Source organism: Rhyacophila brunnea, unplaced genomic scaffold, assembly GCF_057557595.1.
Source record: "Rhyacophila brunnea isolate RB1 unplaced genomic scaffold, BYU_Rbru_1.0 scaffold_14, whole genome shotgun sequence".
Classification (NCBI taxonomy): Eukaryota; Metazoa; Arthropoda; class Insecta; order Trichoptera; family Rhyacophilidae; genus Rhyacophila; species Rhyacophila brunnea.
Genome location: NW_028232796.1, coordinates 33,444,696 through 33,467,198, shown reverse-complemented (window position 1 = coordinate 33,467,198; position 22,503 = coordinate 33,444,696). Strand labels below are relative to the sequence as shown.

The 22,503-nt window shown below is 34.3% G+C and overlaps 1 protein-coding gene across 2 annotated transcripts in view; it reads left to right on the top strand.

Annotated features, from left to right (window-relative positions):
* The window catches only part of Dcr-2 (Endoribonuclease Dcr-2), a 71,380-nt gene that overhangs the window by 20,282 nt on the left and 28,595 nt on the right, over positions 1-22,503 (top strand). For both annotated transcript variants that reach the window (XM_085942210.1, XM_085942209.1), the window contains exons 7-16: positions 3,393-3,627; positions 3,990-4,221; positions 9,909-10,005; positions 11,916-12,085; positions 14,275-14,384; positions 16,462-16,603; positions 17,330-17,616; positions 18,113-18,376; positions 18,691-18,829; positions 21,153-21,370. In XM_085942210.1, coding sequence (XP_085798336.1) covers positions 3,393-3,627; positions 3,990-4,221; positions 9,909-10,005; positions 11,916-12,085; positions 14,275-14,384; positions 16,462-16,603; positions 17,330-17,616; positions 18,113-18,376; positions 18,691-18,829; positions 21,153-21,370 — 1,894 coding nt within the window. The remainder of the gene's footprint in view (positions 1-3,392; positions 3,628-3,989; positions 4,222-9,908; positions 10,006-11,915; positions 12,086-14,274; positions 14,385-16,461; positions 16,604-17,329; positions 17,617-18,112; positions 18,377-18,690; positions 18,830-21,152; positions 21,371-22,503) is intronic.

Genomic DNA, 22,503 nt, shown 5'->3' with positions numbered 1-22,503 from the left:
CCCATCTACTATCAAGCCAAACTCGTGGAGTCTGGCGGCGAAGTTGCCATGGCCGGTGAGGAACTGGCTAATCCAGTGCGAAGGTTGGAGTCTTCTAGTTTGGTGCCTGCAGAATACGTCTGGAAAAAAACGGTAAGTGTGCCGCCCCTTGGGGGAGGCGGTCCACCTCGCCTGCCATGCCGCAAATGCGGTCTTGTACACAATGTCACTTACAGTCTTCCTGTAAGGAACGTCCTCGGATCTCTGCGGTGGTGTCAGATGGACACCGGCGAGTATTGTGCTGATCCCCCTCAAGAGGAGGGTGATCGATCCTCTGACTTGGACGTGCAGATCGAGGGGTAGCACCCCCGCGAGTACGGCAAGCGCGTCAGTAGAAGTTGTGCGGTAGGCTTTGGTAAGCGAGATCAGCGCAAGTCGCAGTGGCGATATCTTCACTATCCAATTCATTGGCGTGCTCGCGTTTGTGTGTGTGACTCCCGCTCATACGCATAGTGTAACCGCGGGGCAGGGCATCAGTGCGGCCAACAGCTTCGACGGAGCACGCCGATACGTGTTTTCGCTCTACGTAAGTATTTTTTGTATTCACTTTTGAACACGCTTAACTGTTATAAGTTTTGCACGAATGTTATAAGTGACTTAGTATAGTTTATGAAGTGATAACTTCGTTTAATATGTAAATAGTCATTTTAGGCTAACTATAGCGGTTATTTTTATTTTCAATTAATTTGTTGATTTCTCGGTTTGGGGTACCTTCGTGCAGTTATGAGTGGGGTAGATTCGTACTGTACGAATGCTCCCCATTCCTAAGTGCGTGGCAGTAGAAAGATTGTTCACCAAAAATATTATTGTTACAGAACCATGCCGCGAATATATGTGAAAAGGGGGACAAGAACAGGAGACGTTGATGAAGATAAAGATGCAATGATGCAAGATGCAGCCGTTAGAATCCACATAAGGTGGACAATCAACTTCTACAGCGGGCCAAGACGCCAATGTGCCAGAAACTCTACCTGCAGAAACAGAGATTACTCAACAAGATCTCCCATGGAGCTCATCGCCAGTATCACCCTCTGCCTGCATCTTCATCAACTGTAGGAATAATAATTTCAGAAATTATGCGGCCCTATCCCACAGTGGATAAAAATGCGTTAAAAAAGTCGAAGAAAGGAAAACTACCAGGAAAATCGAGAATATATACAGATACCCCTGAAAAAAATAGACTAGAAGAAATAGAAAAAGCAAAAAAGTTGAAGAAGCAAGAGCAAGAGAGGAAACAAAGGGCTAAGGAGATGAAGCGAGCATTACATTTACTGTCAGATACAAGAACCAAAACAAAGAGACAGCAGAAAACTTCAGGGACAACTAAACTAAAGAGGCAAAATAAAACTGTAAAGACTGATAGTCAGGATGAAACTGATTGTGAGGATGAGGCTAATATGAGTTTAAGAGAAAGTTCTTGTTCTCCCATCGAAGAGACGTCTGAAGGATCGGATACTGAGAATGAAACTCCAGTTACGTCAAAGAACATCAAAGAAGAACTCTTTGTGATAGTAGAGTTCAAGAAAACAAAGACCATTTTATATTATCTTGGACAGGTGCTTAAAAAATATAGTCCCGTTGAATACAAAGTTTCATTTTTGAGGAGGAAGCCTCATACCTGGAAATTTGTCTTTCCCACTACCAAAGATGAAGGAACAGTTTACATATCAGATGTGGTATGTGTTGTCCCGCTATCAAAATCTGCTTTTACAGCAAGAACAGCCCGGATAATATTTAGCTTCGAAAAAGACCTATCTATGTATAATGTTGGATAGTACAACTATTAAATACATAAGATTAAGACCTATTACTCTAATGGTAAATTTTATAATGTTGATTTATTCGTTCCTTTATTAACAAAAAAATAAATAAAAGTGTTATGTTTTTATGACTAAGTACGCAGTGGCGAAGGGTGGAGGTAAGCTGTTAAGATTCGCTATAAATAGTGCACACTAAACTTTTTTAGCCATATGTATTTGTTTTTATTGAACTAAGACTACAATTTACAGATGGTGTTAGTTAGTTTTTAAAAATCAATTAAACCCGGCCTAAACGAAATCATAATAGTTTTGGTCTAATTTGGGCAATACGACAAAATTGTGCACACTTTTTCATTCATAGTTATTTGTTTTCATTGGATTAAAAATACATATTAAACATATTGTTGGTTAATTTTTTTAATTCATTAAGCCCTGCCTAAACCAAACTATAATTAATAAAAAATATTATTATATTTATAAAATATTCAAAGTTATGTATGATTTAATTGCATAATTTAAGATATTTTATAGATAGAGATGTATTTTTTTGACTATTATCTATTATGGCTTGGATTCTCAGGGTTTAATTGAATTTTAAAAACTAACCAACACTATCTCTAAATTGTAGTCTTATTTCAATGAAAACAAATATGTATGTCTGAAAAAGTTTAATGTGCACTGTTTATGGCAGATCTTAACAGCCTACCTCCACCCTTCGCCACTGCAAGTAGTTATAAGTACTTTAAAAACAATAACTGTTAATTATTATTACATGAAGGCTGATTCTGTGTTAGCTTTGATCTCAATACATGATTATATTACATTGAATAAATAGCATTTTTTTTACTGTACGAAGGTTCCCCATTATGTACGAATGTGCCCCACACTATGTACGAAGCTACCCCACACGTGGGTTCGTACGTTTTCCATTTTTCAGAAAAGTTACCGTAGCTTCGCCATGCTGATTTGTATCTAAACTACACTTCACTATTATTAAAGCCAAATATATTGGATATATAGCAGCATTGAAGTTATTTTAAAATATCTTACAGTTTTGTTTTTATACGGTTTAGAGTAAAAAGTGTACGAATCCTACCTGCTCTCCCCTATACAATGCAGATGAGACGGGTTTATTTTGGAAACTTCTCCTTCGTAAAATGTACGTTCATCGCGAAGAAAGTAATGTACCAGGGAGGAAAGTGCCCAAGGACCGCATCACAATTATTATGCCGTGCTCCAATGCAAGCGGGACACAAACTGAAGCTTTTGGTCATATGGAAAGCCAGGAATCCTGATCCATTCAAGAATATCTGCCTTGCTGGTTGATTATATTGACAAGCATTTTGACTGTTCTATCTTTCACTGTTTTAGCTCGTACATGGTCATCTATGGTAGGGCCGCACTCAAGGTGTCAAAAATTCGCATGCGGCCGCGGTTCGCCGACCACTGGTCTGATACATAAGAGCGAGATATGAGTTAAATTAATCATGTTTTATTAAATTAATTTCCAATCATACTAATATATAAAAATGCTTTATTATGTTGATCACAGTGAATTTAATATTGTTATAAGCTTCTGATCAATGCTTACAGAAAGAAAGTACAACTTTAGCTCTACCAAGTTAGCTGGGATCATATTCGTCAAGGAGAGGTTCACGGCAAAAGTGCTGAGCTGCATTTTGAAGCACGTAAAGGAGTGCAATAGCGACTTTGATTTCCTCGATGTCGACTTTGCCGTGGGATATCAGCTGAACCCTTTCAATGATACCAGAGAAGGTCTCTACGAAAAGAAACAAAATAAACGTATCATCAGTCAGTTTTCTCTCGGGTGAGAACTTCTTTTTGCCATTCATTTTCATATAACATAACCATAATAATGGGACAACTAGGCAACAGGACAATTAGACACCGCTCTGTCAAATGAAATAAATAAACGTTTGTTACGATTTTATACAGAAAGTGGACAAAGAATTTCAATCAGTTTCTATCTACTACTTGGGAGTTTTAATTCATTTTCCTCTTAAAATAATGTTTTTTATTACGGATCGATGTGTATCATGCCTGAGGCTTTATATAAAAATAAGAGAACTCTCTTCTCGTTGGAATGTAAACATATGCACTTTGATAAAGCTATATCTCATCGGAAGATGACTTTGTTTCAACATCTAACATGCTTATCGTTTATTCCAGCCGTTTGAACTGCATCATCAGCACTGAGGTGATGGAAGAAGGGGTGGACATTCCTCGTTGCACGCTCATTGTTCGCTTCGATGAGATTCTCAACTTCCGCTCGTACATCCAGGCAAAGGGACGCGGTCGGCATAAAGATTCCTCCTATGTCATGATGGTCGCTAACAAAGATATGCCACTGTTTGAGGCGAACTACTCTAAATATACCCAAATCGAGGACATCATGAAAGAGGTGAGTGCATCCATGTTATAAAAATAGTAATTTATAAATTATTGAAATATTAATAATAGTAATAATATAAAAGTACACATCTGTACCGGATTTGTAACCTGTTCATTCATATTTACTTTTTAACTTAAAACAATACAAAGTAAGTTTAATGCGTTTCATGCCATGTTCTGTATACTATAGTTTTTTCAGAAATACTATAATTTTTATCCATTTGTACTTTAATCGGCATAGAAAAAGATGGCAACACTGCATTGGGTTCTCTTCAGGAGGAAGTCACTGTACATCTAGATCAGTGGTAGCGAACCTATGGCACGCGAGATGATTTTGCATGGCACGTGAATATTTTATTTTGAAGAGAAGAAAAATACCTATACTAATAATAAATGACATATCGCATTGTATAAAAATAGCAGACAAATACTCTTCAAGAATAAGCATTGATTAATAAATAAATAATTGCATAGGTCGGTCGGTTGTATGCGCCACATATAATATTATATTTTGATCGATTTAAAATGTTTGAGACCACTGTATCGAGAGAATGCTACATCTGATCAGAGCAATAATTCTGGTGTCAATTTGTGCATAAAGAACTAAACTAAGTAATACAACAATGAACAATTTCATTTCTGCTAACAAAAATTGCTATACCAAATATGAAACAAAAACTAGGTGGAGCTAGTAATAGTAATTCTGGGAGACATTTTCAAAATTGGTAGACCGAAATGTATGGCGTAATTGAAAAAGGTGATGAAAGCTATATGTGATATGTTCTGTGAGTGGTATCTAGACCATCATCATTTTTAATAAAAATTTTAAAAACCATTTTTCCCCATGAAAAACTGCTTGGCACGTCAGACAGTCAAAAAATAATATTTGGGAAAATTTGGCACGCATACGTAAAAAGGTTCGCCAACCCTGATCTAGGTGATTTTTTGTAACCCTGAGAGTTTCTGTGATAGTTTCACTACTACATTACTGTAATTGTGCCACATGGCTTGCTGTAGTGTTCAATAGAAAAAAAACATGATTTTGAAAAACCTCAAGAGACACCCACTGGAATAAATCATAAAAAATACTGAACACTCGACATGCCATTATTGCTATCTTAGCTGTTTCAAATTGTTCCTATAAATGGCTACAAACTTTGTAATTTTAATCAAGATAGTAATATTACAGTAGAACCGATAACTCAATAATAATATAATAACATAACAATAACGGACAAAATATCCATGGTCATAAATGTGAAAATTGTTAAAAAAATATTTAATGTACTCTTAATATTTAAATCTAAGTGCCACCATTGTAAACAATGTTCTGCGCATGATGATGTAATTATATTAATTAATTGTCTTTTCGTCAGATAACGAAATTCAACTATATACAGCAATACCCCGACGGGGTTCTTCATTTTTTCATTTGGCAACACTGCCACCCGCTATCTTCTGTGTTTCTCTTGCTGTAATACGCATTGGATGTGTATCGCGCATTATTATGTTCTTTACATCCTTAAAAAAAACTATGTCATCCAAACAAAGTAAATCGGATTCTCCTATACCTAGTAAGAGAAGGAAAACAATTTTATGAACATGATTTTATGAAGCCATCTGCATCGAAATAACTTTTTTACGTAACTCATTTATTATTTTAATATAATATGTACAAAGAACTGCAATTTTATTAAATATTTTTCTTCTAAACTAGTGTTTATGTTAGTCCTCGGTCCCAATTAAACAAAATTTATATGTATTTATATGCAAAGTTGTACAATGACTCACGCGATTATCGTCGGACCCACCTGATGCATGACTTCGGGGTATTGCTGTATTATAAAAAAACAGCAAACTTCAAAAGTGCAAACAAAACTTGATTCTTTTTTCAAAGCAAGATTACCGAAACCAAGCGCGTCGACATCGAACATTAACGTCACTCCACAACGGGTGTGTCTGGATATATCATCCGAAGACGAATAAACAGGATTTTGTTTGTCTTTTCATATAACGGACTTTCGGCTTTAACGGACACCTAGTCACGTGCATTAGTCCGTTATATCGAGGCTCTACTGTACTGATTTATAATTTAATTTATAGTCAGTCTCTAATTATATATTGATGGTTAACACAATAAAATAAAAAAAAACATTAATTATATTTTTTTTAAATACCAATATAAATTCTTAATTCATGATTGTTCAAGAGTTGCAGTGTTTTTTATTGGTCATAATAATTATGACCTAACCTAACCTAATTATTAGGGACCGGATTTTTATGCTAGTGCATGTTTTGTTAGTGTGTATCAATGACATTAATATGGACGAAGCATCTGGAAAAAAATGACACTCACTCTTTTGTCGGGTCTGCCGAATGGCATAATCTGTTCTAACGCCATTACAATAAAGGTGATATTGCTATAATTCCCGATGCTTTTTGTCGGGTCTGCCGAATGGTTCGGTTCGAACGGGTTCACTCAAATAAACTTTGACACTAGAAACACTGTTCTAACGCCATTACAATAAAGGTCATATTGCCATAAATTCCCGATGCGTGATATCGCCGTAATGGAAATTGCGTGACGTCTACCTATTGATACCAGGAAGAATGAATGGATTCGCATGTATACTGGCAGAATTCTTCATAGGCATCACTTCGATTGGGAGTGTGACATCACGGGGTATAATTATAGATAACACATATTATTTTGATTTAACAGCCCTGCGCAGGCTGGATTTATTTACACTAAATTATACAAGCATTGGTAGCGTTACATTACAGGTTACATTGTAGGTTACAACAGAGAATACACATTATCATTACGGGCCATTATCGTAACACCTTTAATTTATTCGACGCCGATTTGAGGCGAATTGATATATTTAGGCACATTGCGGGTATTAACACCGAAACACTTTATCGAACACGCGATTCGTTTTAAGGGTGGTTATATGAATTATTATTAACGCAATGATGGTAACAGGGGTTCACTGAATTGAAAGGAACTAGGAACAAGCGTGGCCTGCATTTTTGTATTGCGGAAAGCCGCACGACCACGTTGCCCGTGGCGCTGGGCACGTTCCTCTCTCGCCCGAGGATTTGCACTGATCCACCATTATCTAAGTCACAAGTCCAAGGGATCGGCGCCCTTTCGCGCTCGAAAGGCGCGGGGTGCAGGGGGGGTTATTTGTCGCCACTGCGAACTGTAAATTTTGGACGCGCATCGGCCGGAGAGGCCTTTCTTAGAAACTATCGGTCAAGCGGGAACGCCATCTCCCACGGCAGAGAATTCAAATCTTTGGCCGGGGCCCTCCTGACTTTGATTAAATTGTGGATTTGGAATTTGAAATTGTCGCGCCGGGGTCTTTTCTTTTTTGTCTGGTAACACTATACATGTGCGAATGTCGCTATGCGTGAATTTACTGCTAGCTACTGTATTGAGTGCGTTGTTCCATTAATAATGTCATTGGCGTGTATGCATAGTTATGAGAGTTAGAAATACGTTTTGAGACACGCAGAATTAAAAAATTAAATTTTATTGTGCATATAAATGCATACTTGATAGGTTAGAGCATATTTGAGACATTAGTGCATATTTCATACATAAATGCATATTTATAGGCTTTTGCACTAAAACATCATAGATTGCCCGACGATAGCAGTGATTGAGACTCATTCTTTTTTACCCGAAGTATTCAAATAATTGGATACATGAGGATGTCAAATGTTATGAATGTTAAATGTGTGATGGGAGACATAAATGAAGAATTCGCCAATATTTTATTAGAAATCCAGATTTAGAGAATCATTGACAAAATTGCTGCTTACATAACTGAACAGGTGTGGATTTACCAGAAAAGTGAAAACTCATGCACTTTTATTGAAATTTTGCTCAATCATCTCTGTGGACATTGAGAGGTCGTTTTCGGCATAAACAAATACTGGCAGATATGCGGAAAAATTGAATGCCAAAACACATTAAAAATAATATTGTAACTTATTGTTTCGGACAAAAAAACAGTAAATAGTATTTAAAAATAGTTAAGTGTGTCGTTTTTGTTTTTTTAAATTTAAAATTTATATTGTAATCCTTCTTTAAGGGGGATGCTTATACTATCAGAGGCGAAAAGAGGCACCTAACGGAATAATACGAAGCTTGCAATTTGAGATTTTTTTTTGATAATTTACAATTTCAACTGTAGTAATTAATAAATATGTATCTGAAAACACTAAAAAGATTTTTTTTTTTAAATTTAAAGATAAACTGGCAAATGTAAAAAAATGTAATAAAATGTGAATTCGTTGCAGGGTCAAATCTTATTATTACATTATATTTTATGGCCATATTTATTATTAAAATTTAGTTTATTAAGTTTTAGATTTTATGTGGTGTAGATTTTTGACTAATTCATCGTTTTAATATTTTTTATATATATTTTAAAAAACATCGATTTTTATAAAAATATAAATGTGTATAACTTGAAATCCTTTTTATTTATATCAAATTTTATTTTAGACATGGTCACAATATTGAAGCTCGAGTTGATATAAATAAAAAGGATTTCAAGTTATACACATTTATATTTTTATAAAAATCGATGTTTTTTAAAATATATATAAAAAATATTAAAACGATGAATTAGTCAAAAATCTACACCACATAAAATCTTAAACTTAATAAACTAAATTTTAATGATAATTATGACCATAAAATATAATGCAATAATAAGATTTGACCCTGCAACGAATTCACATTTTATTACATTTTTTTACAATTGTAAGTTTTTCTTTAAGTTTAAAAAAAATAAAAAATCTTTTTAATGTTTTCGGATACATATTTATTAAATAATACAGTTGAAATTGTAAATTATCAAAAAAAAATCTCAAATTGCAACCTTTGTATATTTCCGCTAGGTTCTCTGCTGGCATGCGTCTCCCCCTTAATTATTTGCACTTGTAAAAAAACAATTTTGAAATAGTATCTAATGATATAATAATTATATTAATCATTAAAATTTGTGTTTTCTTTTGTTATTGTACAATGATTAAAATTAATAATTCGATATTTTATCTGTAATATCGGGTGAAGTGGGTATCTACAATTTTTTTCCATATAAAACTCAATTTTTTACTGCATATTTTTACATTTTTAGTGCATATTTTAATGATTTTAAATGCATATGTGCATGCATAATAATAATCATGTTTTTTGTTGCACATAAATCCGCTCCCTAGTCATAATAGATGTTACAATTTAATTAATAATTAATACATAATACAATTTATATAATGCATTATCACTTAAGTCTTTGACCGCTAAAAACGTGCCAGGCGCATGGCCATTAGATCTAATACTTTCACTGCTGACGAGTTAATTACCACATTTAATTATTACGCTAATTAATACACGCCAGGCGTGTCTTTAGCAGTGACCGTGTTGTGGTAACTAACTAGTCAGCAGTGAATGAGTCAATATCCACCACATAAAGAAATTGTTTCTACGACACGTTTCTCTCACATGGTGAGGTTTTTGAATTATGGTTACCAAAATTTACATTTGAGTTTGTAATAATAATGGATAGTTGGAATTCATATGAAGAGAATTTTAAGTATTACATTGTATCTAACAATTTGAATCGGAGGTTCTCTTTATTGATTGTCTATTTTTAACTGTATGTTTTGTTACATTTACAGACGCTAATCGGCAAAACAGAAGATAGGGAAGTTCCGACTGACGAGGAAATCTCCCATATGTTTGAGCATCTGTGCGAACCATACCGCCACAATGATGGTAATTTTAAACGGTTCCATGAATAAACAGAACATGATAAAACAGAACGGTGACAACACATAACATGAAAAAACAGAACAATGACATAACAGAACAGCAATAAATATAACATTTAATATTGAAATTGTAGTAATTATGTTGTATAAATTTTCAATAACACAGGTAAAATGAATTTATATAATTTCTGCATTTCTAATCGCTGGAAAGCCTCAATTAAACCGGACTCAACACAGAGTTGCCGGCAAGCTAGGTACCTATATATCGTCTTAATCAATATAATATATTCAAAATTCTTGGATTACTAGGTACAAGGAAATAATGAGTTTAATAATTCAATTTCAAAATCAAGCAGTTAAATTGAGGTTTTTACGCCAAATGGCCAACACGCTGTGATTATAATATATTAACATAAGTTTTAAAAAGTAATTAATAAATAAATACGACAAAAATGAATATTTTATTTTTCCCCTGGCTGTTCTGTTTTGTCACTGTTCTGTTTTTTCATGTTCTGTTTATTCATGTTCTGTTATGTGTTTGTTTTGTCCGGTTACCATTTTAAACTACTATACTATCACCATCAATTCAAAGTACTTGAAGTATAACCTGATGACAAAGGTGAGGTAAGAAGAGATAAAGGTCGTTGTTGCTTGGATGTTATGAGAGGAGAGTTTATTTATCGTTACATGCATACAATAAATACAATTATAAATGATGACAGCGTGAGGTTATAATCGCGGGTATGGATGTACCGGTGAGATCGATGTGATCGAGAGATTGATTATATTAATGAACTGATAAACTGGACTCTGGAACTGGTGGAATAACGGTTGACTATGTCGAGTGACAGACTCAATGAGTGAGTGAGGATTTATGGATTGTCCCACTTATTTATACTAATGCAGTCCATATATTACAAGAAACATTATCGCAATGAACAAATCATAACGGATTCTACTGATCTAGTTATGATTGAGGAAATGCTGACATCATTTTCGCTCTATTGCTTTGTTTTGACAACAAAACATACATATTAAAGTGTATCACCTATGTAATGCTGAGTGGTATGATTGATACATAACCAAGAAAACATTGATACCACTGTCTTTTTCAGACATAAGAATCTTTTTATATAACATGTGTGTAAAAATCACCAGATATGTCTTATTAGAGCTCTATGCTTGGTCATAGTTGTACATAATATGTAAATATATGGATGTATTGCTTTATACAGTCAATTTTATGTGATATGTGATAGGTGTCAAATGAATACGTGTTGTAAATAGAAATCAAGTAAATATAGTATTGAAGTCACTTCTTCTGGGCCCTATTGGAATGCTCGGCATTACTCTCCGGTCAGGATATGTGCGGAGTGTGGGTTGACACCGATCTTGTGATGAACTGTAGCTCATGTAGACTCTTGTAGACTGTGATCGTATATATTCCAGAATGTGCACTCGAACTTAGCCTTAGTTTTTTTTAATAATAGAATGTTGCTCCATAGTACAGCTTAGTACATCCACTGGTAGCAACCACACACTGCTAATTGCATTTCCCACACTGTTTGCAAGCGACGCCCACATGCGACGGCCGGATGCAAATCGATACATAGTTCAGAAAGTTCACAGTTAGCCATTGCGAATGAGGATATTCTGTGTACATTCACGATTCCCAGACATTGTACATTAAATCTAGAGATGAACGCCTGGCCTGCAGCTATGACTATTGGTGAGACGCTCAACTACGAGTCGTTGTGATCTGCCCCAACGATATTAACCCCTCGATGCCAAAACAGCATTGAGGGGTGTGTCCGAACCAGTTCCAATATTGCATATTTTTTTTTGTTACAAAAGATCACATCTTCAGTCACTCAAATCATGGCTAAAACATACATATTATAATATTGTTGACAGCCATCGTGACGATGGACTCTTCCATCAGTCTGCTGAATAGATATTGCAGCAGTCTTGTTCAAGACAAATTCACCTGCCTCCAGCCCGAATGGTTTATGAAGAAGCTCGGCAAGGAATTTGAAGTCAGCATCTTGATGCCAGTTGTTTGCCCATTAAAGAAAACCATTAAAGTGAGTTCATATAATCATTACATTATTTTACATTACATTACGATCATCTCTGATCCTAATAGGATCATATGGGACTCTACTGAGTGGAGGTTTGTATTAACAGATTTTTGTTTTTACGAGAAATGGATCTTAGTCACTTGCTCACCTATTAAGGGGGAGAGGCATGCCAGCAGAGGCACTTAGCGGAAAAATATGAAGCTTGCAATTTGAGACATTTTTTTGATAATTTACAATTTCAACTGTATTAATTAATAAATATGTATCTGAAAACATTAAAAAGATTTTTTTTTTAAGTCAAAGATAAACTTACAATTGTAAAAAAATGTAATAAAATGTGAATTCTCCCATCTTATTATTACATTATATTTTATGGTTATATTTATTATTAAAATTTAGTTTATTAAATTTTCAATTTTTAACGTTTAGATTTTTGAATAATTCATCGTTTTAATATTTTTTATATTTAATATAAAAAACATCGATTTTTATAAAAATATAAATGTGTATAAATTTAAATCCTTTTTATTTATATCATATAAATATTTAAAGGATTTTTTTGTATTAAATGAATAATAAATGAGTTGCAAGTATATCAATTTTAGTAATCAGTGTGCTTTTTTAAGTGATCATGCAAAATCTACCATATCTCCAATGAATTAACCCTTAATCTTAACCTTAATATATGTCGAGCAGGTAGGGGTTCAACGAGATTTCACAAAATTACTCATGGGTTCCGGCCTTCAAACATGGTTGGGAATCACTGGTTTAATCTCACCCCCTTTAATCTCATAGTTGGTATTAGTGGCGAAGGGTGGAGGTAGGCTGTGGAGATTCGACGTAAATAGTGCATACTAAACTTTGTCAGTGAAATTTAATTCAAATATATATACCCTGCCTAAAGCAAATTTTAACTATTATGGTTTGGTTATGCAGGGTTTAATCGAATTTTAAACAACATTTGTATTCATAGTTCAATGAAAATAAATAAATATGACTTACAATGTGTGAATCATTTTTGTCAGATCTTCACAGCCTATCTCTACTATTATGGTTTGGTGTGTAGGCGAGGTTTAATTGAATTTTTAAAATTAATCAATACCATCTGCAATTTGTATTAAAAAAAAAAAGTACTTTGTATGCTCTGTTTATGTCGAATCTCCACAGTTTATCTCCACCCTTCGCCTAGGTAAAAAAAATCGTACCATTGTCTAACTAACGGTAGCAAATTAAAATAATATAACATATTTCCTTTTTCCCATTTCACTTTCATATACAGTACACTCTCAGTAATCCGCCGCTCGATTATCCGACAACTACTATAATCCGCCATTAATTTTACTAGTTGATAGCACAAAATCAAGCTCTATAATTCGCTGGTATTCGATTGTCAAATTCAGTAGACCGCCGCGTACGAGTATGTTATACAACGCAGATGAGACGGGCTTATTTTGGAAACTTTTCCTTCATAAGACATACGTTCATCGGGAAGAAAGTAATGTACCAGGGAAGAAAGTGCCCAATGACCACATCATATTATGCCGTGCTTCAATGCAACCGGGACACACAAAATGAAGCTTTTGGTCATAGGGAAAGTCAGGGATCCTAAACCATTCAAGAATATCTGCCTCACTGAACAACTGGTTGTGTTAAGTGATTTATTGTTTAATATTTAGTTAATAAACTTAATTTATAAATATGTATAATTTACTAAATACTTGATTTTGATTATAAATAAAACCCTAATTTGCTAGAAGAAATTTCTCAATAAAACTATTTTTACAAAATACTTACCTGTTTTAACTTTTACCATATTTTGTATGTATGCACTATAATCCGCCGTTTTCACTAATTGGACAATTGATTGGTTTTTGGGTTGGCGGATTACTGAGAGAGTACTGTATTATAATATAAATTATGTAGTAAAGATTGTTTTTTTGGAACTTCTTTCTTTTTCTTTCGACCATGTCCGATCCTAATAGGATCATATGGGCCTCCATAGAGTGGAGGTTTGTATTAACAGATTTTGTTTTTACGAGAAATGGATGTCAACCACTTACTCAACCTATTAGGTCCATACTCTGACTCATACACAAATTGAAGAACAATATGTGTACTTGCCAGACCTAGAATTCGAACCTGGGACCCACAACGCTATAGTCCGACACTTAAATTGTTTTTCATTGTTTTAGGGAGTTATGTTTGAAAATATCAAAGATGCAAGAAAATCGGCTGCTCTGGAGGCATGTAAACAGTTGCACATCGCTGGTGAACTCAATGACCAATTACTTCCATTTGACAGGTAAGCAAAACAATCCTTCCTTTTGTTTACTTTTCATCCACCCCTAGATTCAATCTTCTCCATCAGTGGCGCATTAAGACAATTTAAATTAAAAGAATGTTTGATCCCTTTTTATCTCAATTCTTCTTTTAATTTCGCTTTCTAGGCTACTCTCATTATTAATAGAGAACCCCAAGGTACACAAACATGACCCTCTCCAAATACATCCTGAAAGTATCACAGGCTCTGTCCGGCTCTCTTGATACATCTGTATTGGTTTTCTCCACATTAAGGCTATACCTCAGTTGAGGCACGGTCTAAAAAGATCGTGGCTAGGCGATGCGCGGATTGCGGGTCGCGGGTGCAAATGATGCATGCCAAACGAAATATAATTTGTCATATAAATACAACATGCATCCATTTAATGTTCTGTTTATTGTTCTATTAGTAACAATAATAATATATTCATTGACATGTTTTCTTTTTTAAGTAAATGGGTAATGTTTTTAGTCATCTTTACACGATTAAAGAATTAATACGCCCGTCGCCATCACGAAACAAATTGACGTGTGCCCAGCTCGACGTTCTCTTTCAGAATGCTCAGAATATAGTTGAAAATTATTTGCCGTTTCACTGATGTATCGCCTTAACAGTGAGTCCTAGTGTGTTGGCATTTTCCTCAAGGTCCACAAATACTTTCCTGACAGTATTTTCGTTCCGGACTCCCTCCATATATCACAGTGTAATATTATAATAAAATATCGAGAACAGGCCATTGCTAGAAGATAAAAATAATGAAGCAGTTATCAGTTCCCATAATATAATCAATTTTAATGACTTGTTACATGGCAACGTTGAAAAAAATTAAGTTCATTCCAGGTCCTCTCGATTATCCAAATCATCTTAATCTCCGCTTGGTCCTGATAATCGAGATTTTACTGTAGGTTCTTCTTATTTTATATTAGCAAGCATAAGTACGTTATAAAAATTAAATAATGTAGTAATCCGCGACGTCAGTTATTAATTCAGGAATTAATTGATACCTACCTTATGGTAGTATTTATTATATATATTTATATATATTATAATTAAATATATATTTATTATTATTATTAATGGTCCCCATTTGGGGATGTCTCTGTGGATCTAAAGAGGCTTGAAACATCATCAAGCCGACGAATAGTAAGGGTTGATTGCGAGAATAAATAAATAAATAATGTTAAACATCTACTCGGTAACATTGTCTAAATGCTGTTAAAAAAATATATGAATGGCAACGCCGCATTTTGACAGCTAAGACAGCCAGACGCTCTTAGACATCCAAATTGTAAACACGCGCATTTCGACCTCCCCAAAAATATAACAAAATGTAGCATCAAATAGTAATATTTAAATAAAATCGCCGTTTTCGACCATTCCGGTGTTATTTTATTTACTTCCAAGTCCCAAATGACAGACAATGTCAAACACCAGCATACTGAGCGAGGAGAGGAATGGATCTTCTCGCTTGTGACTTGACGGGAGATGGCACAACCTTATAACGCAATTCGATAGCATTTTATGTAACAACTACTAGTTAAAATCCTCGCAATTATCTAAGGCGTCAAAAACGATTTTTTTTTCTAGTGTGTATATGCATGAGATGTTTTCAAATTATGTTTATTCAGTATATAGATTTTTTTATTGTTCATTCCTAGGCCGACTATATTCAGGCCATGGCACTGAATTAAATTATTACTATCAAATTATTACTATTTTTTTCAATATGCAACAATCTTTATTTTCTACAAAAAATCACTAATCACCATAATATTGCATCCAAAGTATGAGCAATTACTAGTACTATCATTTTTATCAAGTTTATAGTTTCATGTCACAGCCTGACTATGGTAGGCCTTGGTTCGGTCATTAACTCATTTAGTGCTAACGCCGCGACTGGCGCGTTTGGAGCAGTTGGCCATTAGATATAATTAATGTGTTATTTAAATGTGGTAATTAAAAGGTCAGCAGTGATTGTGATAATGTTTTAATTGTTACGAAATGCCGCTTCTTGACTGTTTTAAATAAGCTATGGTTATATTGAAATGATTTATTGCAGGGCAAATGAGCCGTTTGACGAATCAGTAGATAATGAGCTGTTTTCTCATTGGATAAAAGAAGACGAGGAAGATCCTGGGAAGGATGGGAAAAAAATTCCTAAACCTGGTACCAAGGGAAGAAAAAGAGGATATGCTAAAAAGGTAATGTACCTGCTTATTAATCAAAAGGTAAATTACTATATAATATATCTACTAGTTTCGTTAGTTTTTAAAATTCAATTAAGCCCTGCCTAAACCAAACCATAATAATTGATAAAAAATATTCTATCTGTAAGATTTAATGGCATAATTTTAGATGTTTTATAGATACAAATATTTTTTGACTATTATGGAATTATGGCTTGGTTTACGCAGGGTTTAATTGAATTTTAAAAACTAACCAATACTACAGTGCGAAATTTTACAGTGATAGGCGGCGGCTTGGAAAACTACATACCCTCCTTTCGTTTTTCAGTACTTTCAATACTTCGAAATCGAAAACCATAGACAAGATACAACACGAGCGCCGCCGCCAGGTCTCACGTTAAAGATTTCGCAGTCTATGTATTTGCAATTTGTATTCTTAGTTCAATTAAAACAAATACGTTTGACTGACAAAGTTTAGTGCGCAATATTTATCTTGGATCTTAACAGCCCACCTCCACCTTTCGCCACTGATACATGAGACATTTAACAAACCAAAATGCGAGCTGCCATTTTGTTTTTGGGGCTGCCAATAGAAAAAAAACTTTTTACCAATATACGTACAATTTTCGATTCTAAAATCGTACTGCCTTCAAAATCACTAATACGAAATGCGTATAAGACTCCTTCTATCTAGAGTCCAAATTCTTTGGTTTAATCTACAGCTTATTATCTTCATTATAGATCCCTAAATGCCTCGAGGGCGACCTACAACTCGGCACTACCTATCCGATAACGTACCATATGCATGCCATACAGCTGAAACCCAAAGTGGAAGCAACCGACTCGCAAACAAACGTCATTTACGACCTTCTCAAATCCATTGACGGGTTCGCGATAATTACACAGAAACCTATCCCGGAAATTTGTCCATTCACTCAGTTCATGAGTTCGGGAGAGGTGGAAGTCTGTATCGTAAGTAATGTAACTGTCGTGAAGTTGTCTGAGGAAGAACACGAAAGGATCAAACGGTGAGTTATTTTGCAGGTTCATCCCCGTAGCAATGTTCATACTTACCAGGATTCCACTGAGAAAAATAAATCTAGCATTCTGCTGTTAATGTAACAAGCCTAAAATATTATTTTTTTTGGTATATTATTTGGCAAACTTTCCAGACATAGGAATTCCTTTTAAAAATATGGGGTCTTACAATTGACAGCATATAATAGTTATTTGTGATAGTTCTCTAATGGGAAAAACATCTTAAACAGTTATTCTCTCAAAGACATACGATTGATTAACGAAAAGCTTCACAATTGACAGTTTACCAACCACTGCTTTCGATTAACGATTATGTAAAATCCCAACTACTTGTCTACAAGCAATGTATTGAATGTCGTTAACATGGAGGTTATTAATTTTTCTTCTGGTTCCAATACAACTATTCTGGAATCACTTTCAAATATTGCAATTCAAAAACCTTTATTATAGTAAGTTGTCCAATTTCGTTGATCTTAATATTTCTAGTTTCCATCTGATGCTCTTCAACGATGTCCTGTGCATCCAAAAAATGTTTACGGCTTTTGATACGACGTTCGGTGACTACCACTTCTTTGTGGTGCCGGTTCACGGAGAAACCTACATCCACTGGCCCTTCATCCATAAGCATACCTTTGTCGAACCTATCGAAGAGCCTTCCATCGTCAACAGAAGGAAAACGAATGTGGATCCTGAAGAGTATTTAGGATCAATCATCGCTCCTTGGTATAGGAAAGGGATGCCGGACACCAGGTATGGATTTCTTCCAATATTATATCTAAATTTATACATCTAATAATATATAATATCTAACAATACGTTTATTTCCGATTTCTTTAATAATATGACGATTTCAGAGTGAAAGATTTAACTTATTCAAAAGAAAAATGAATGCTGTTTGGCAGTATGTTAGATCCTCTTGTATGAATCTGTGGAAACTTCCAGTATTCCATGATGGTGTATTAGATGAATTAATAACCATTCATTCTTGCGAGAGATTTAGAGAGAGGTTACAAACAACTAAATTGAAACATAAATGATATCTATGTTTAATTCTTTCCTTGCAGATATATTGTGACTGAAGTGTGCGAGACAATGAACCCCCTGTCACCGTTTGCGGATCCATCGTTTAAGTCTTTTGCTGAATACTTCAGTTCGAAGTATGATCTCAGCGTCTTGGGTCCAAAAGACCAGCCCCTCCTTAAGGTATCTAGATGAATAATTGCTATTTATTTTCTTGTCTTTTTTTGTTTTTATCTCTTGAATTTTGTTTTGTAGCAATCATACCAGTCAGCATGAAATGAGTGCACTTTAACTTTTTGTTGTCAAAACAAAACAATAGCGATAATATTATTCAATATTTCCTCAATCATAACTATATCAGTAGGGTCTGTTATGATTGGTAATTGCGACAATATCTCTTGAAAGATATTGACCGTGTTTAGGAAAAAGGGCGTAGGTAACCCTCACAGAACAAATTTTACAGGGGGGGCAAAAAACGTTTTTTGAATGAATTTGGTTTAATATTTAAAAAAAAAAAAAAAAATAAGCACAGACATTGGGTGCATGATGATTGATGATTTGGTGAAATATATTTTCGATCTAATAATAATTAAAGAAGTTATTACAGAAAAATCATAAAAATTGAGGGTAAATGCTTTTTTCCTTATACTTACTTTACTGAATTAAAGCTCAGTTAAAACCTGAATTTAGATAATAATTTGGCATTTGCAGTTTAATTCCTTTTTATGGAACGTGTATTTAGTTGTATACATTGTTAATATCTAATAAAAGCATTTTTCGAAAAATCGAGGGTTACGCCCTTTTTCCTAAACACAGTCGATATGTACTGTATTTGTATAGATTGGAAGGACAATACAGGAATCCTCACTCAAGTCATCGAGTCGGTCACGAGACGCACTACTATTATCACGAGTCCTTCACTCCGACATAGTCAACTCGATCACTCGAACCAAGTCTCTCAGTTCATATAATCAATCTCTTGATCTCACCAGTGCATCTTTACATTTGTGTTTATTGTATATATGTTTTGATCAATAAACTCTCCTCCACGCAACAACGGCCTTCTATCTCCTCTGCATCATCTACAGCCCAAGTCTCACAATATAATAATATCACTTCTTTACCGTGTTCGTTGTTGTAAATTATTCTATTCAACTGAAGGTTTTGAGGTTTCTCACATCTTGAGAATATTTTATTACAAAATTTATTTTTATTTTTGTGCTTGGACAAAAAATATTCATTGGAATACTTTTTTTACACCATTGTTGAACGTGTCAGAATGTCCACTACTGAACATGTTGATCGCACGTTTAAATCTCTGCCTCATTCACATGATATTTTTCTAAGTGGATCGTTTGGATCGTAATTATGTCTGGCAAAAAAGTGGGCGGCCAAGATTTATTTCATATTGTAGAACTAGTGATGTTAATGATAATTTCTTTTTCGATTGCAAGCATAAAGTTTTTCAGTAACTTTTTTTTTACTAATCTAAGGTAAATCGTCCAGGCAAATTGCAATATTAAATGTTTCACTGATTTCATTTGTATGTGAATAAAAAATCTAAATAAGTATAGGTAAAATTCTATATAACTAGGATAAGTATATGGTATAAGTAATAGGTATAAATAAAACGTTTTATCACTCATATTTCTTCGATCTCCTTTGATGGGTTTTAAAAAATGTTTCAAAATTTAATAGCAAAGTAGAAGAATTATATTTTGTTTTGTTCATAAGATAAATGTTTTCTACACAAAACATTCTTTTTACATTTCTAATATTGTGATCATTTCGCTATATGGGAACCGCTTAACCATGCCATAGTAGGCGGGGCTATTCTATTAATGCAGGTGTTCTTAACCTTTTTGCGGTAGCGGGCGCATTTGAAATTTGGGATAATCGTGGCGGGCGCACAACGGATTTCTAAATAAACAAGATTTAAGTATTATGTGATACATTTATTATATCGGTACATTTATTTACATTTAAACGCCTGTGAGGGCATTTACAAAAGAAGCATAAAACACCCATACAGTTACATAAAAAGAGATAAAATACAATTATCAAGGTTGGTGTTTGAGATCTTGTTTTTGATTTTATTATGTTCAAAATAAAATTTCGCACAAATATGTGGAACCAAAACAGTATTTAATTTTGTAAGCTCCTTTTTACAAAAGAGGGTACTTTTTATGGTCAGCTATATTCCAAATGTATTTTTAGTCAGTCCGTTCAATTTTAAGATATCATTTTGAATATCTGTATAAATATTTGACTGTGATTAGTCTTGAAATGGCGTTCGTAATTTTTTTTTCTCGCATTTAATACTTTGCCGGGGATTGCACGAAAATGGCTCCGCGGGTGCATGAGGGCACGCATTAAGAACCCCTGTATTAATGGTTTATGGTTGATACCACCAACAGTGATTGAATCGTATCTGTTGTATTGCCTTATCTCTATTGGTACTCACCCACTCTTTTTATAATGAAAAATATGTCAATATTTTCATCAGGTCCGATACCTGAGCGGCAAGATGAACTCCTTGCTCCCAAGGGCCATCTCCCTCCAAAAGGAAGGTATGAGCAAGCGTAAGATCATGAAGGTGATGGGCGGTTACCTGGAAGACATCTCACAGTTCGATGAGCTTCTCATCCCCGAATTCTGCATCAAGTTTAATTTTCCGGGAGTTTTGTGGCTCAAGGCATCAATAATTCCCTCAATCATTCACAGGTGAACTTAACCTCAACTTTATATTCTATAGCAACCCTTTTTTGGTTAGTGAAACAACAACGTTCTCGTAAATGGATCTTGCGGGCACAGGAGAAAAATATTTAATTCAAAGAACCACTATCATACTCAGCGCTCGAAATCGGCCTGAACGCACCGGAGCACAGCTCCTGTTAGTGAAATCCCCGAAATTATCGCTCTGTCTTGTGGAAAAATCAAATATTGCATTCCGATTCGTGGATTATTAAAAATTAATATAATTATTTACTTTAAATGTATTTTAAATTGCTTGTTACTACCTATTAATTGTTGCTACCAAAACTTGGTAAGTCAATAATTTAGGTATTTAGAGTTAATAACGGATAATGTATATATATATATGTGTATGCTGGAAAGAAAATTCAAGGTCTATAATAATATAAAATATGCACATAAATTGAACATACATAACACTTCTGAGAAAATATGTTATAACCAGAAGAAAAAACCTTTTAATTTAATTTAAGTTAATTAAAATTATTAGCAAGTTCAAATAAGTTACAACAAAAATCTTGGAGTGATCCGTGACGTTGGTTAGTAATTAAAGTAATACCCACTATGATTTAAAATACAAAAGCCGATCGCCAATAGTAACGCAATTTAGAAAGCGCTTCAGAGAGTATTAGAGCCATTAGTTAAAATTTGTTGCAATTAAGTATGACGCCTATAGCATAGTAGTCTATGTGCATGGGGGTGAAACCCGAGAGATGCAGGTTCGATTCCTGCAGGGTGTCGTATTTTTTTCAAAAAAGATTTTTTCTATTGGGTATAATATAATTTCTCAGAAGTGTTTTCAAAATTATGTATGTTCAATAATTAGAATGTTACATTCTTAAATCTTAATGTTAAAAAAATGCACATAAATCACAAAGAAATTAGCATTATGCTTGATTTTAGAGGACATGTCAAACTTCAAATTGCAGTTACTCCATAATATGATTTCGAGACTCTACAACGTTTCGCAGTAACCCCATGATTATTACAAATAATGTTCGATGACGTGACGTAAACCTCAATTTTCGTCTACGGCGCTCACAACAATACACCCTAATCTTACATGCCAGAAGACTGATAACCCATTTAACCATCTGAGCTTG